Below are 13,635 nucleotides of genomic sequence, written 5' to 3' on the forward strand. Positions count from 1 at the left end.
ATAGAGCCGCGAGCTAATTTTAGGCATTTTACATCTCTAAATTCTTTAGGGTTGTATTTCATGTCATATTTTAGTTTATTCATGGGCTTGTTACCTTATATTCATTGTTGTATATTTCTTAATTGTAACCAAACTTAGGCGTTGTGTCAAATGGTCGTAGTCTTAGTCTGCCTCTTATATTGTATACGAAGTCATCTTTTTGTTTTGGAAAAAAAAGGAACATTTCTATTGATTAACCGTCAAGATTACAGAGATCACTACTAACATCAACAGCCAAAAGAGTAACCAGCAAGTGTGGGTAACACCCTTCTCACGTGACACTGAATCCCATATTTCTATCGCAATTTGTGAGCCAGTCTGTAAACTTGTTAGCCTCGCAATAGATATAGTAAATAAATAAAAACGGGTAAGCAGATAACAGCTGTTTACAGTCATCTATGAGTTAGAATATAGATCATAGTGCATCATGCACACCATTTATAATATTGACCAAGAGCTGAAAGTCCATTTTGACCCGAAGGTGAGTCATCCAGCGGTTCTAAATGCAGGCTAGAGCCTTACGAAGGCCCACAGCTTCAGCAGCAAGTAAGGAGGAATATTATCCATAGCGACAACCGACCATAATCGGGGAGGCTAATAGGAGTGCAAGATGAAGCCCGCCCCACTAGTCTCGTTGGGACCCAAGAATGAATCGTCAATGTTAAGTTTGAGGAAGCACAGCGAGGGAGGCTCCCAACAAATAAATCCAAGACTAAAGGGGTTTGTTTGCTTCGATGGAGTTAGTTGCTCAAACTATTCGTAGGCCAGTGACAGGTTTCTTTCCCATATAATCTTCAGCTATTCTTTCACAGAGTTAAATAGGAGGTGATTTCTATAATTCCATATTTTTCATAGTAACACAATAATTACTACTAGAATCAAATGTCGATTTTGGGATGGCAATAGAGCTTTTTCAGTGAGCTACAACCCCTCAACCCAGTTGAGATCTAGCAGCCCAATAGGCCAAAGATCATCGAGAGCACACGATAGGGCCTAACCAAATGAGCATGTAAAAAATAAGTGGTAGCTGGACTCACCCTTCCTCCCACAAATGGGGCAATCCTTATCGGAACCCAATCCTACCTGACTCAGAGTGAATCTAGTTGGGAGTCTGTTCCAACAGAATTTCTAGAGAAATACCTTGATTTTCATAGGAACTCTCAGTTTTCAAAGAGCCTTCCAACCCTTCCGTGGTGGCAAAGGGGGTTGCTCTAAGTACAAGAGGAACTGATAAGCAGATTTTGTCATGGCTTGGCCCGAGGGGTTCGGGGCCTAGATCCAATAATCGTTACTATCCTTAAAAGGGATGTGGATACTCCATATTCTCTCACATAGCTCATGGCCAAACAACTAATTAAGCCAGTTATCATTCCAATTTCATTCTCTAATGAGCTCAGCTACCTTGGTTGAGGGTGAGGAGATATGGGCACTAACAAAAGTAGGCCACATGTCCAGAGGGGTGCTCGAGACCCGGTGGTCCGAGAGGATAGATGTATGTTTTCAATTACAGATAATCTTAAGGTAACCCTCACGAGTTTGACTCATGGCATTTGAAATTAATTTCTAGCAATATGCATGCTTAGGCTTGAGAGAAGTCGCCTAAGGATGGGCACCCCCGTACTTAGCCTAAACCAAACTAACCGAGCAATTATTATGACTATTAAAGAGAAGGAGAATATATTTTGCGATCAAGAAGATACGCATTTAATGCAGGTTCCTAATAGTGAGCCACCATGGGACTTAGGGAGCTCCTGAGTGTCCCACCCAATCAAAGAAAGCTCATGGATTAGAGTATCTCATCTTAAAATAGAAAAACAAAAAAAGAAGGAAAAGAATGAATCTAAGCCCATGAGCTTTCTTTAAAATAAAATAAACAAACAGAGCACTTCCACATCCCACACAACTCGATCTTTCAAGTCAATCTCCATTCTTGAAGATTTGAATACATTAAATTTCGAGTCATCCTCAACCACGTAAAGATCTTTCTGACCGTCACATCGAGTAATCGTTCATAGCTGGTAACTAGAAAAGGTAAGAGTAAATTATTGTCCATCACGGAGGTTTAGTCAGATTTCCCTTACTGTCGTATATTTTAAATTTAAATATTTAATCCTCTATAGATGACACCAAGTTGTAATAATTAGTTAGTTGTTAAGGAGGATACTAAAAGACTAAATTACTCTCACAAAAATATACTTTAATTTTAGGATGGTAAAAATATGATAGTCATTTAGCAATTTATTTAAGGCTCTTTAGCTTTGAATAGAAAATTTGAAAAGTTAAAATTTATTATGGACCACAAGAGAATTAGGTTCTTAGGATTGAGTACAACAAAGAATTAAAATCGGATAAAACCACGAGAGGGTCAGAGTATAATTTGCAGTAAAAGTAAATGGAAGAGACAATAACACAACACATTATTTCATAAAAAAGTTTACAAGAGGATTAATACAAGTAAATTCAAGTGGGATCTCTTATCTTTTTTTGCAGTAGTCTCCCACTTGAACTCTTATTCAATCTCCAACAAACAACACTGATGTTACAGTAGTCTACAATAAAGAAAAGATCATACAAATTAAGATTGATAATTAATTTAGCACCTTGCATGCTCACAACTTACCGTCTAAAGCTAGATTTTGAATTGAAATGAATTGAATTCTAATTTGCAGCTAATTCTGCATTTGCCAGTCTGTGCTTTCTTTCCTCGCACAGCATCTTTGCGAAATAGGTTAGTGCAACTTCATTTGTTACCTCTTTGCCAACATTTGCCAATGGCTGGAGCTTGCCAATCTCAAAGTCCTCCTCTGTCAACTGCTTCTGAAGAAGGTCTTTCCCTACCTTCACCAAGTCCTGCAAGTTCTTCGCCGTCGATATATCGGTCGATGCTACATCGCCGACTAGAGTGTCATCCTGTAAATAATTGATAAGATTAGCTATCATCTTGTTAAAAATGTTCCAACATATGAAGTCTATATGTCCAACAGGATCCTACGTATAAAGATTAATGTAATCCACGATAAGTTGGCTGATAATAATAAAGCCATGACATGTTTATATGGTACCTGGATGCGCAAATATCTATCACTGCACTCAATAGCATCAAAGAGATTGGCTGCATGGATATTCACCATGTCACTACTTGCTTGGAAGAAGATATCAAGCAAAGGAGTAGTTCCGTTCTTGAATAACCATCCAATTAGTCCCCATTTCGCGGCATCCCGGGCGTCGAACATGTCTTGTTGCTGAGCTGCTCCGGTCCCAATTGAGATTACCAAGTACTTGTGATAGTCCAGAGGGTTTATTGATTTAAAATCCTCGTTTTTTCGAGCAATCTCCTTCGTAATATGAGTCACAGCTGCTACTGTCTGCTCACGAACATCACATACAAGATGGAGTTAATAAAGCTTAAAAGAAATTTGACTACCTCTATTCTACCTAGAGTTTCATTTTAATTTGATTTGTTTTCATATTCATAAATTGAGCTCTATATTAATCACAAATTCGCAAAAGAAAAACTAAACAAATATGATAGTAAGATGTTCTTTTGTAAATATTTAGTAAAAAAATATAAATAATAAAAATTTAGGATGTAACTAGAAAAATACCAAATAAGTGGGGGTGTTAAATTTTGCTTTAGAAATTGATCATTTTTTAATGAATCATTTGTCTATACCAAATCGTATGATTTAAGAATATATTCTCTTTTGGCTTTTACTTTTGTGGTTTTAAGAACTACTTTTATGATTGAAGCACAGCTCATCGAATACTGTTCTAGATCTGTCACCATGATTTAGTTAGCAACACAGCTTCTCCTTTTGTTCTCTGTTTTGATCTCAACATAACATTAACGAGTTCTACCGGGTTGTTCGCGGCGACACCCCCGTCGACAAGGTGATAGTGTCGGGAAATGCCTTCGTCGTTCTTCATCTCGAAGTAGTGCGCTGGAAGGTAAGTTGGAGCTGCAGATGTACTGATGCATATATCTGCTAATCTAGGGTTCTTCAGAGGACGAGCTTTTGCCTGCACATAAATTAATGAACCAATTCATTCGTTAATTTATCACTACTGCAATAAAAGCTGGTACACCTGACAAGGTAGAAATGAATCAAAACCTTGATGGTGGAAAAGATAGCCGGCTGGAGAATTCTTATATCGAATGCAGGGATGACGACGTTGGTCAGCGTCTGAGCTAACCTCGTTTCACCAAGCAGATCGTTGACTAATTTGCGCAAGTACTTGCCATCATATTTTGGTCCCATAAACGCGCCGAAAAAACTGACGATCTTCGTGAAGAAAGAAAAGAGCCCGGACCTGAAAGAAGTATATATAACATTTGTATAGTAAGTGTTGGAATTAACTAATATATATATATATATTATTGTTTCATAGATTATTTATGGCAACTACATACGACTTCCTCTGAGGAAAGATATGTGGGCAGTGCTTCAGGTAGAAAGGGACGATCTCTTTGGCCTCGAAGAGTGGCCGTTTCGGGTTTGCCGGATCGGGAGCAGTGAGCATCGCCGTCACCAGACCTCCGGTGCTCGTGCCGGCGATGACGTCAAAGTAGTCTGCAAGCCTTGCATCCTTCCCATCATATTGCTGCCAGACGTAAAATTATCAGTCATCCTTTTCCATCATAATTAACAAGAGTAGTCAGTCTACTCCTGAGATCATTATATATATGAAATGTGCGTGAATTAGACCTGGAGCTTTGATTCAAGGGATTCGAGGATGACTCCAGGGATGATGCCTCTCACGCCGCCGCCGTCGATGCTAAGAACTGTGATCATCCTCCCCATAGACGGCGGCGGAGTGGCGACATTGCAGCCCATTGGGAAGCTAGATTAACAAAGAGGATATCAAAGGAATTAGAAAAAAGGATCGCTTTCCTGGTTTCCTTGATAAAGGAGATTGGAGAGGAGCCTGATGGCTCTTGCTTTGCTAGTGTTGCTATTTGTAGGCAAAGTGGGGAGGGCCCAGAATTCGTTAATTAACTTGGTTGGTAGATATTACTTCCCACATGGCCTTTTTAATGCACTGATCGATTAATTTTGGGTGTGTTTAATTTACCGTAAAACAAATAAACAAAAACGTGACTAGTCGATAAGGCATAGTACAATTATGGAGCAATTAATGGTGGAGAGGCTACCATTTCTGGTGTTCCTCATCTTTCATTTTGGTAGATCTATTGTTTTTAGCTTCCAAAGTATATTAACAATGTACTATTGCGATTTCTATTACTTCTTAGGATGACATTTTTTATAGGGCAATAGAATAATCTCACTAAAAACGATTCTCTTTTGAGATATATTACTATATAAAAACAATGATTTATTAAATCAATTTTCAAAACAGTGATTTATCCTACTTGACAATAATTGTAGTGGTTTGATAAATAGTTGGAAAACTATAACATAATAGTAGATTGGTCATCGTTTTTTTACGTAAAATACTACATCGGTCAAATCATTTTATGTAGCAATTCGTTGGAATAAACATAGCTCACTATTTATTTTTTTCTTCTGATAGACCAAATTACTCCTCATTCATCTCCTCCCTGGGCATAACTCCCCCCCTCCTTCCTCTCTCTCTCTCTCTCTCTCTCTCTCTCTCTCTCAAAGCTCCATTGATGGGATTGCTATAACTGCGACGTTTCTCTGATGGCTCTCTGACTGGAATTTGTCGCTAAGAAAAAGAAGACATAGTAATATTGATGACATGATTTTTCCCTGAGAGGGTTTTTAATATAGATCTTGTGTTAATTCTTGGATAAATTTCTTTTTAGCGTCTAAATTAATCACAGCGTGCAACATGAGTAATTAAAGAATTGTCAGTGGTAAATGTTTGGGATGAGCAAATAGTCCAAGGAATTAGAATCGTGTTATCACAGCAAACTAAGCAAAGAGACATTGGATAGACATACACAATAAGCAAAAGCCAAAAAGACGGACCAGTGCCCAAACTTTTGGACTATCTACATCCTTCCTCGTGCATCTCGTGGGATTCCAGAACCACACCGGCCACAGAGGTTTAGTGGAGCCTACTCCAATATTTAATAAATTGTTAAATATAAGAAGACAAATAATTATATTTTTAATTTAATAAAATAAACCACACAAAATTATAATATTGTTAAGATTGCTCTTTACTATAGATAAAAGTAATATGTACAAGTTATATACTATGCACATTTATAATAGTTAACACAAATTATCATATCTAATTTTTAATATTTTTTTTATAAACTTGGTAGTAATATATATTAGGAAGGATACTAATTTTAACTCAATAACTTGTTCACTCTATTTAGGGTGGTAGTACAGATGAACCTTACATGATTATTAAATTGGATATGAAAAAAAGCGTATGATAGGTTAAGTAGAGAAGCTATTCTTGATTATGAATATGATGGGTTTCGATAAAAACTGGATTAAGTTATTAAAAGCATGCATTAATTCTCCTTCTTTTGCATTTATGATTAATGGCTCTACGTCGCCTTGGATGAAGAGCTCATGTGGGCCAAGATAGGGAGACCCCTTGTCCCCTTATCTACTTATCTTATGTGCACAAGTATTGTCTAGTCTTCTTAATACTGTTATGGATGACTCTCTGGATGGTTTCCAAATTGCAAATTATATTTTAAATTATGAGATTTTAAATGAATTTTTAGAAAATAATTTGTTCTCACCAATCAGAGGGTTAACGGGAGCAAATCGACTTTCTTTCTCCTTACTTGGGCTAGTCACCACCTGAGTCACTCTATGGCTAGGGCTCTTAATATGATTAAGGGGAACTATCAGTTTTCCTATTTTGGACATTAATATTCAGACATCCTATCCTAAAGTTAAGCATTTTGAGCATATTATAAATAGGGTCAATAGTAAACTTGACGGGTGGAAGCTTGCAACCCTAAGCCACACAGCGCCAGCTACCTTAATCAAGTTTATAATTCTTGCTATTCCTACTTATGCTATGTGTAGCATTGTTGTGTCTCTCATGGTGCTTGAAAAAGTTGATAGGGTGGCCAAAACCTTTCCATGGGGTAAAGGCAAAGGTTCTAAGGGGCTTCATCTAATTGGGTGGGATAAATGTTGTCGAGATCGTGATACTGGTGGGCTGGGCATAAGACATCTTCGGGATGCTAGAACTGCTCTTACTAGATCTCATGCTTTTGTTCTATTGCATGCTAAGGACAACTTGGGTTAAGCTCATGGTCCAGAAGTAGGGTATGGTTAAGCCTTAGAGGAGGCTACAAGGGAGGGCTCGCAAGTCTATCATCTTTAAGAGTATGATTGATGCGTTGTAATATACCAGATGAGGTCTTGTTAAGTCTGTAGGAAATGGGATGGATACAAGCATTATGGATGATCCTTAGATTTCTAATATTCCCTTGGCCACTTAGCCTACTTTTGTTAATATGAACCTTAGGTTGCATGATAAGAAAGTGAGTTGGTCAATCACTAACCAACAGTGGAACATGAGGAAAATTCTTAAGTGTTTTGGGCAGGTTCTTGGGAATATGTTTACTACTAAGCAGATTTAGTTTGAGGTTAATGATGCTTGGGTTTGGGCCCCAAATCCCATGGGTAACCTGACCTCGGCTAAGCAGATCACTTTGGAGGATGCTAATTGTTCCAAAAATTAAAATGTTTTTATGAAAAGTCCTATGGAATAGATTGCCGACTAATTCCAGACTCCATGAGCTTTCAACTATGCCCGCTATGCTAGTAGCTAGATGAAACTAAAAAACACTTATGGTGGAGTGTGCTAGAGCTAAAGGCCTATGGCAGCAAGCTCTGGAACAACACTTGGGTTTGACTTTCAGGTTAATCAATGATCGGATGGAAGGTAACTAGATGAAGGAAGGTGAAAGTATGACAAAAGATGCTGTGACGTTTGTGAAATGTATGATTGCTTGTAGCATGTGGATTATTTGGAAGGTTCGCAATGAAGAACTATTCCAGCAGAAAAAGAGTGCAAGCAGGCAGCTTATATTCAGAACATTGGCCCTTGTCTTGGAGATTATGCAACAAAATAAAGTCACTATCAAACCCGCTAATGCTATTAGTGAGCTAAGAAGATGGATCCCACCACCGAGAGGAAGGCTTAAACTCAATTCGGATGGAGCCTACCTCAAGCAAAATGGATCTTCATGATTGGGTTACGGTTTTAGAGACTCGGATGGGTTAGTTGTTCGATACAGGGCCTTGGGTGGGAAAGCTGAAGACCTATTGGAGGCAAAAGCAGAAGCATTAAAGGTTGCTCTTATTTAAGCAAGGAAACATAATCTATCTAAGTTCTTCATGGAATCTGACCCCTAAAAGCTAATCAACATCCTTAAATCCAAGAACGAATATTAGTGGCAATGGCGAAATATCTTTTTGGATATTTTTTAACTTTTGTTTAATTTAAATCTCGAGTTCTTCTACCACTATTATCGGGAAGCTAACTTAGTAGGTGATAGGTTAGCTAACCAAGGGAGAATTCATTCTTTTTCTACGGTTTGGTTTAATACCAACCAAATAATATTACTAGTCTACTGTATAAGAATGCTTTGGGTATCTATTTAGATACCTAAAATCACTTTTGGCCCTTTTTTGTGGTAATGAATATCTGTTTCTTAAAAAAAAAATATAATGTGGCAATAATGCGGCAGTTTCAAAAAATTGATGAGTATTATTCTTTCTTTTATCATCAGCAGATGTACGCCGATAAAATTTCTTGATTTATATTTTATATAAATAAAATATTGTTTATATAAGCGAATTTTGACTTTTTAATCTTATCCCGAGAAAAGAGTTGCTGTCCGACACTGCATTCAACTCTTTTATTGGATCATTAATTACTAAGCCCTAATTCACTTATTTTAGAATAAATTTTCTTATTCTATAAAGTAATTGATTATTTTCTATCATCTTATTTGATACAATTTTTTTTAAAATAATTTAATAATATCTAATGATTACTATATTAACTCTAGATTAGACGTTATTTAATTACACATCAAACTATAATTAAGATTCCTTCTCTCTCCTGTTTACATAGCCACGCATTGTGATACACTGTATAGCCACGCAATGTAACACACTATATCATATTGGCACGCACTAAATCGTATTGCCACTCATTGCATGTATTCAATTTTAGGCACTCTAAAAATTATATTAATTTTATTTTTGTTACGATCCAAACACATGGGTTAAGTCAGGTCAAGTTAGTTAGTTAGCTTTTTCTTAATATTTTAAATTTTGAATAAATTAAATAGTCTGTATATGGATCCAATCCACTAGGATAAGAGTACAAATGTGTTGATTAGAATCATGGAATGAATCTGAATTTAGCCAAATAACTCTTTTCATTTTATCTTTTTATACAACTATTAGATCGTCATTATCTTTCTAGGAATATATCGTAAACGAAAAAGTCTTCCGATCTTTCAAGCCCTAGCCTTCATCTCCCTCTAGCAGCCACACTAATCTACGACTATCTACCACCACACTTAGTCGTTCACTACACTCTGATGACCGCTGCAATGTTGGATTTTTACTGTTTTACCCTGTTCTAATATTGCTCCACTTTTTTATTTTTAACTTTTCATCTTGACGTCAGATTCACGTAAAACTAGGGCCATTAGAATCTTAACTCATTAGGCTATCACCACATATATTTTATAATGTTCTTATGTTTAGATCGGCCCAGATCTAGTTTGTAATACTTTTATATAGTGGGAGAAAAAAAAGAGTTAAGAATAGGATAAAAATTTATTAGCTTTCCGTGAGTAAGGTGAGACAAATAGATAATTGAGAGACAGAGAGACAAAGTATCGCTTAAAGTAAATAAAATAATTTATATGAAAATGGATAATAGTTTATTATCTAAGTGTAATTAATCTGTATTTTTTTAATATTTTAAGTGAGATATGCACAATTAAACACATATGAATTGATAACATTTTACCCATATTTGAATTAAACTGACAACAATCTAACATGACTATTAAACTTGCCAACTTGGTTCAATCTGTATAAGATAAAGTTTAATTATATTTTAAACTACTGCAGTAAACCTAATATTTGTAATTTTGTGATATCAAAAGAGGGGTTATTTGCAGAAAAAGGTTCTTCGGTTTTAGCATTATCAAAATTGAATTCTTGAACCTCAATGTATTCATTTTATACTCTAAATGTACATATTTTGAAAACTAAAAGAACTAGATAATTTGTTGTATAAGGATGCTTTAAGTATCTATTCAGATAACTAAAAGCATTTTTGCACCCTCCTGTTTAATAAAATTATGATTTACATCTAATATTTAGATATATTTTATTTCTAAATAACTAAAATACATTTAGTATAGATTGGATTTAATTAAGTTATATTGAGTTGAGTTAGTATAGATTGGATAAGTATAACTTAACCGAGAGTATTTTTTTATAATTTTTTTTAGTATAGTTAACTTAATTCAGAGATTCATTTAAGATATTTTCTACACATTATTTTTTTAAATTATAAAATTTAATTTATAAATAAGTAAAACCATGGAGGATAAATTGTAATTCTAAGGTGTCGTACGGAGATTTATGAGAAAAAAAAACAAAAAACTTTGTCTCGGATTGCGTTGTAAGTACTGAAGCCGTACTATGTTCACGAAGGATATGATTTCGTTTCTTCTTTTTAGTGTGATTAGTAACGCCATGACTTTTGGATTTTTATATCATTCTCGCTGCAAGTTGGAGGGAACGAAAACATGTGGGCACCGTGGCTTAGTTGGAGCCGTCTCTCTTATTTAATTAATTAAAGTTATTTTTACGAATCACACACTGTATTTTATATATTTTATAATTCGAACTCTATTTTAAAAGTTTTATAATTTTATTTTTTATCTTTTACTATATTTCTCATTTAATATCTTCACTGTTGCTATATATTCTTTACGATCACTATCGCCACCACCGCATGTCTCGTAATGGTCCAAATTAACCTAATATATTAAATAAAAATTATAAGAGAAAAAGAGAAGTAAATTATAAAATTCTTAAAGACGTTATAAATCTCTTTAATTAAATTATTAAATACTATTTAATTACTTTTTTTCTTTTTTTTTTCCTCAATTCTATATTTTTAAATAAAATAATAGCTCGTGTTGCAGAGTCCACTGGCCAATAGCACTGGTTAGGAAGTATTTATTTATATTAATTGTTATGATTAGTAGCTATCAAAATTTTTCTAATCCAATTAATTTCTCTTTTACTATTGTTAGAGTTCTGTTTTAATTATGGTTGATCAAATGAAAATTAGTGATAGTGAAACAAATATTTCGAATAGAAGTTATTAAAATATTGATATAAGAATAGGCAACAACACTGGGAGGAAGACGATCCGGATCTCACGTGTGGCAGCTGTTGGAACAAACTCCGAATCCAAGAGGTACCTACCTAGATAAAAAGGAAACTCACCACTCACTGGTGAAAGAGGAGATTGAGGTCGTATCCTAGATTAAGAACTACAATACTTAACAATCACTGAGATATATACTAGATGAAACTACCTATAAAGTGGATGAATCATAATTTAGTTACATATAGTGAGAAGGATACTTGCAAACAATGAGGCAATAATACTGCTGTTTTTGAAAAATTAAACCTCGCCGCCGTCGAGAACAACTATAATTTTTAGTTTAGTTTAGAGGGATAAGTTTTATTTTTTCATCATCCCTAGATGTAAAACTTGGGTTGATACTAATAAAATTTTATAGTTTTCATTTTATATAACTAAAATATAATTTAATATTTTTTTTTTTGTTTTATAAAAGTGATTTTTGACTTCATAGTCTTGCTAATAGAGAAGAATCTAATTCAGCAAAATCTTTCATAATCAGATGACAGCACCTTCATAATCAGAGGACAATCAAAATATAGCACATGATTCTAACCTTGATTATTGGACATGTTTCACTGCTGTAATTTTCTAACTTCAGAGATATGCCATTTTACTTAATTTCTAATTTTTTTTGTAAATTTGTATAAATTGTATTCAACTTATCAATTACAGCATGCAATTATTCAACCAATTTCTCAAAAATTATATTTTGTTTTACTTGCCCTGGAACAAAGTTTTGGCTTCGCCACGACTTTGCAATAGACGAACATAAATGATTTCAACCTTTTGGATCATAATATTAGTAAATTACCGTCACCATCGATCATGCAAGGGTGAAAATAGAGAAAATATGTTAGATCCATAATTTTGCTCCGGATATAAATTTAGATCGGATAGCAAATTACTATCCACTTCTTACCCTAGTGCACTTTAAAACTTTGGAAGTCATGCATATGGCAAATTAATCTTATACAAATTGCATTCTGTAGTAAGCTAGGATAATTGAGGGAAGCATGAAGAGTTTGTACATTATATAGAGTTATTACAAGAAAAGAAAAGAAAAATTAAAGAACATGCCAAGTATGTCGGATAGCTTATGTACGGTAGCATACATGTTCAGAAAGGATGTGGGTTATACTACTACATTCTTTCTAGTGTAAAATGATAATTGAGCTGAATATGCTTTGTTCCTTTGGAATTGGATGTCCAAGCTAAAGCACCAATATTCTAGCACCACTAATTGACGTAGAAGAGGAGATAAATCAAAGCAATATGCTATTCCTTTAAATGCATCTGTGGCCCAATTAATAATCGAGTTGTTATAATCACCGCTAAAAATGATAATGAGCGCTTTACAAAGCGAAGTAATATAATTTATATTTTTGTACCCTTACTTATTTTAGTTTTCTTAACAGCTTTACCTATTTTAGCCGTAAAGTAATCGTTATACCCTTATACCTATTTAAGTCGACTAAATCACTATCACTAGCAATGTCGAAGTTGCTCGTTTATTCTAGTTCTATACTTGTTAGAAAAAAGAATATGTATTTTGTGAAGAGATAAGAGTAAGTATGCAGAGATAAAATGTAGATTACTTCTATTCTTCTCCACCAGCAACATAACAACTCTTCATTTCAAGTTTTCTTTTCAATAACCCGAAAAGACTTCTTCAACAAACTCCTAATATCTTTTTCAACTCTCTAATATTGGAAGCTTTAGTTTAAAAAAGAGACTCTAACCACTATGTTTATAAGTCTACAAAGTGGGTGTTATAAAAATGGATGAGCATAAAATGTTCATATTGCATAGATATAGTGTTGGATTCTATAGATATATTTTAGGATTTTGTAGATATTTTTATATTTCTTATATATGTTATCTAGAATCCATACTTACATGTACTGCTTACAGATTCCACAACTGTTCATCTTTGGATTATGTAAAAAACTTTAGATACTATAGATATATTTCTAGATCCTTGAGATATTTCAGAATTTCGTAGATGTATTATAGTTTCTGATTCCTGATATATGTTGTTTATAATCTATAATTAATATACTGAATAATATTTATTTATGTTTTATGCTGTTGGGCAAGCAAATTTCTACATCAAGGTAGATGAAAGTCTAAATGATGTGATAACAAGTATATTCAAACATTTGACTATACAACTTCTGATTGAAACATCTCAACAAAAGTGTGCAAATTACTTCT

At 34.4% G+C, this 13,635-nt stretch overlaps 1 protein-coding gene across 1 annotated transcript; it reads right to left on the reverse strand.

Annotated features, from left to right (window-relative positions):
* Window positions 1-2,438: 2,438 nt before the first annotated feature.
* LOC140768694 (patatin-like protein 5) lies at window positions 2,439-4,954 on the reverse strand. The gene is made up of 6 exons (XM_073109062.1): window positions 4,746-4,954; window positions 4,451-4,641; window positions 4,152-4,350; window positions 3,898-4,059; window positions 3,102-3,404; window positions 2,439-2,949 (listed from the first exon to the last, which is right to left on the reverse strand). Exons 1-6 carry the CDS (start codon window positions 4,872-4,874, stop codon window positions 2,698-2,700), a joined length of 1,236 nt encoding a protein of 411 aa, XP_072965163.1. The 5' UTR covers window positions 4,875-4,954; the 3' UTR covers window positions 2,439-2,697.
* Window positions 4,955-13,635: the final 8,681 nt, after the last annotated feature.

This window comes from Typha angustifolia, chromosome 10, assembly GCF_048772165.1.
Source record: "Typha angustifolia cultivar Huaian chromosome 10, ASM4877216v1, whole genome shotgun sequence".
NCBI lineage: Eukaryota > Viridiplantae > Streptophyta > Magnoliopsida > Poales > Typhaceae > Typha > Typha angustifolia.

Coding starts and splice junctions, on each gene's coding strand:
- LOC140768694 (XM_073109062.1), bottom strand. CDS start 4,874: ATGGGCTGCAATGTCGCCACTCCGCCGCCGTCTATGGGGAGGATGATC. Junction 4,351..4,450: donor ATCTTTCCTCAGAGGAAGTC/GTATGTAGTTGC, acceptor TACTTCTTTCAG/GTCCGGGCTCTTTTCTTTCT. Junction 4,060..4,151: donor CTATCTTTTCCACCATCAAG/GTTTTGATTCAT, acceptor ATTTATGTGCAG/GCAAAAGCTCGTCCTCTGAA.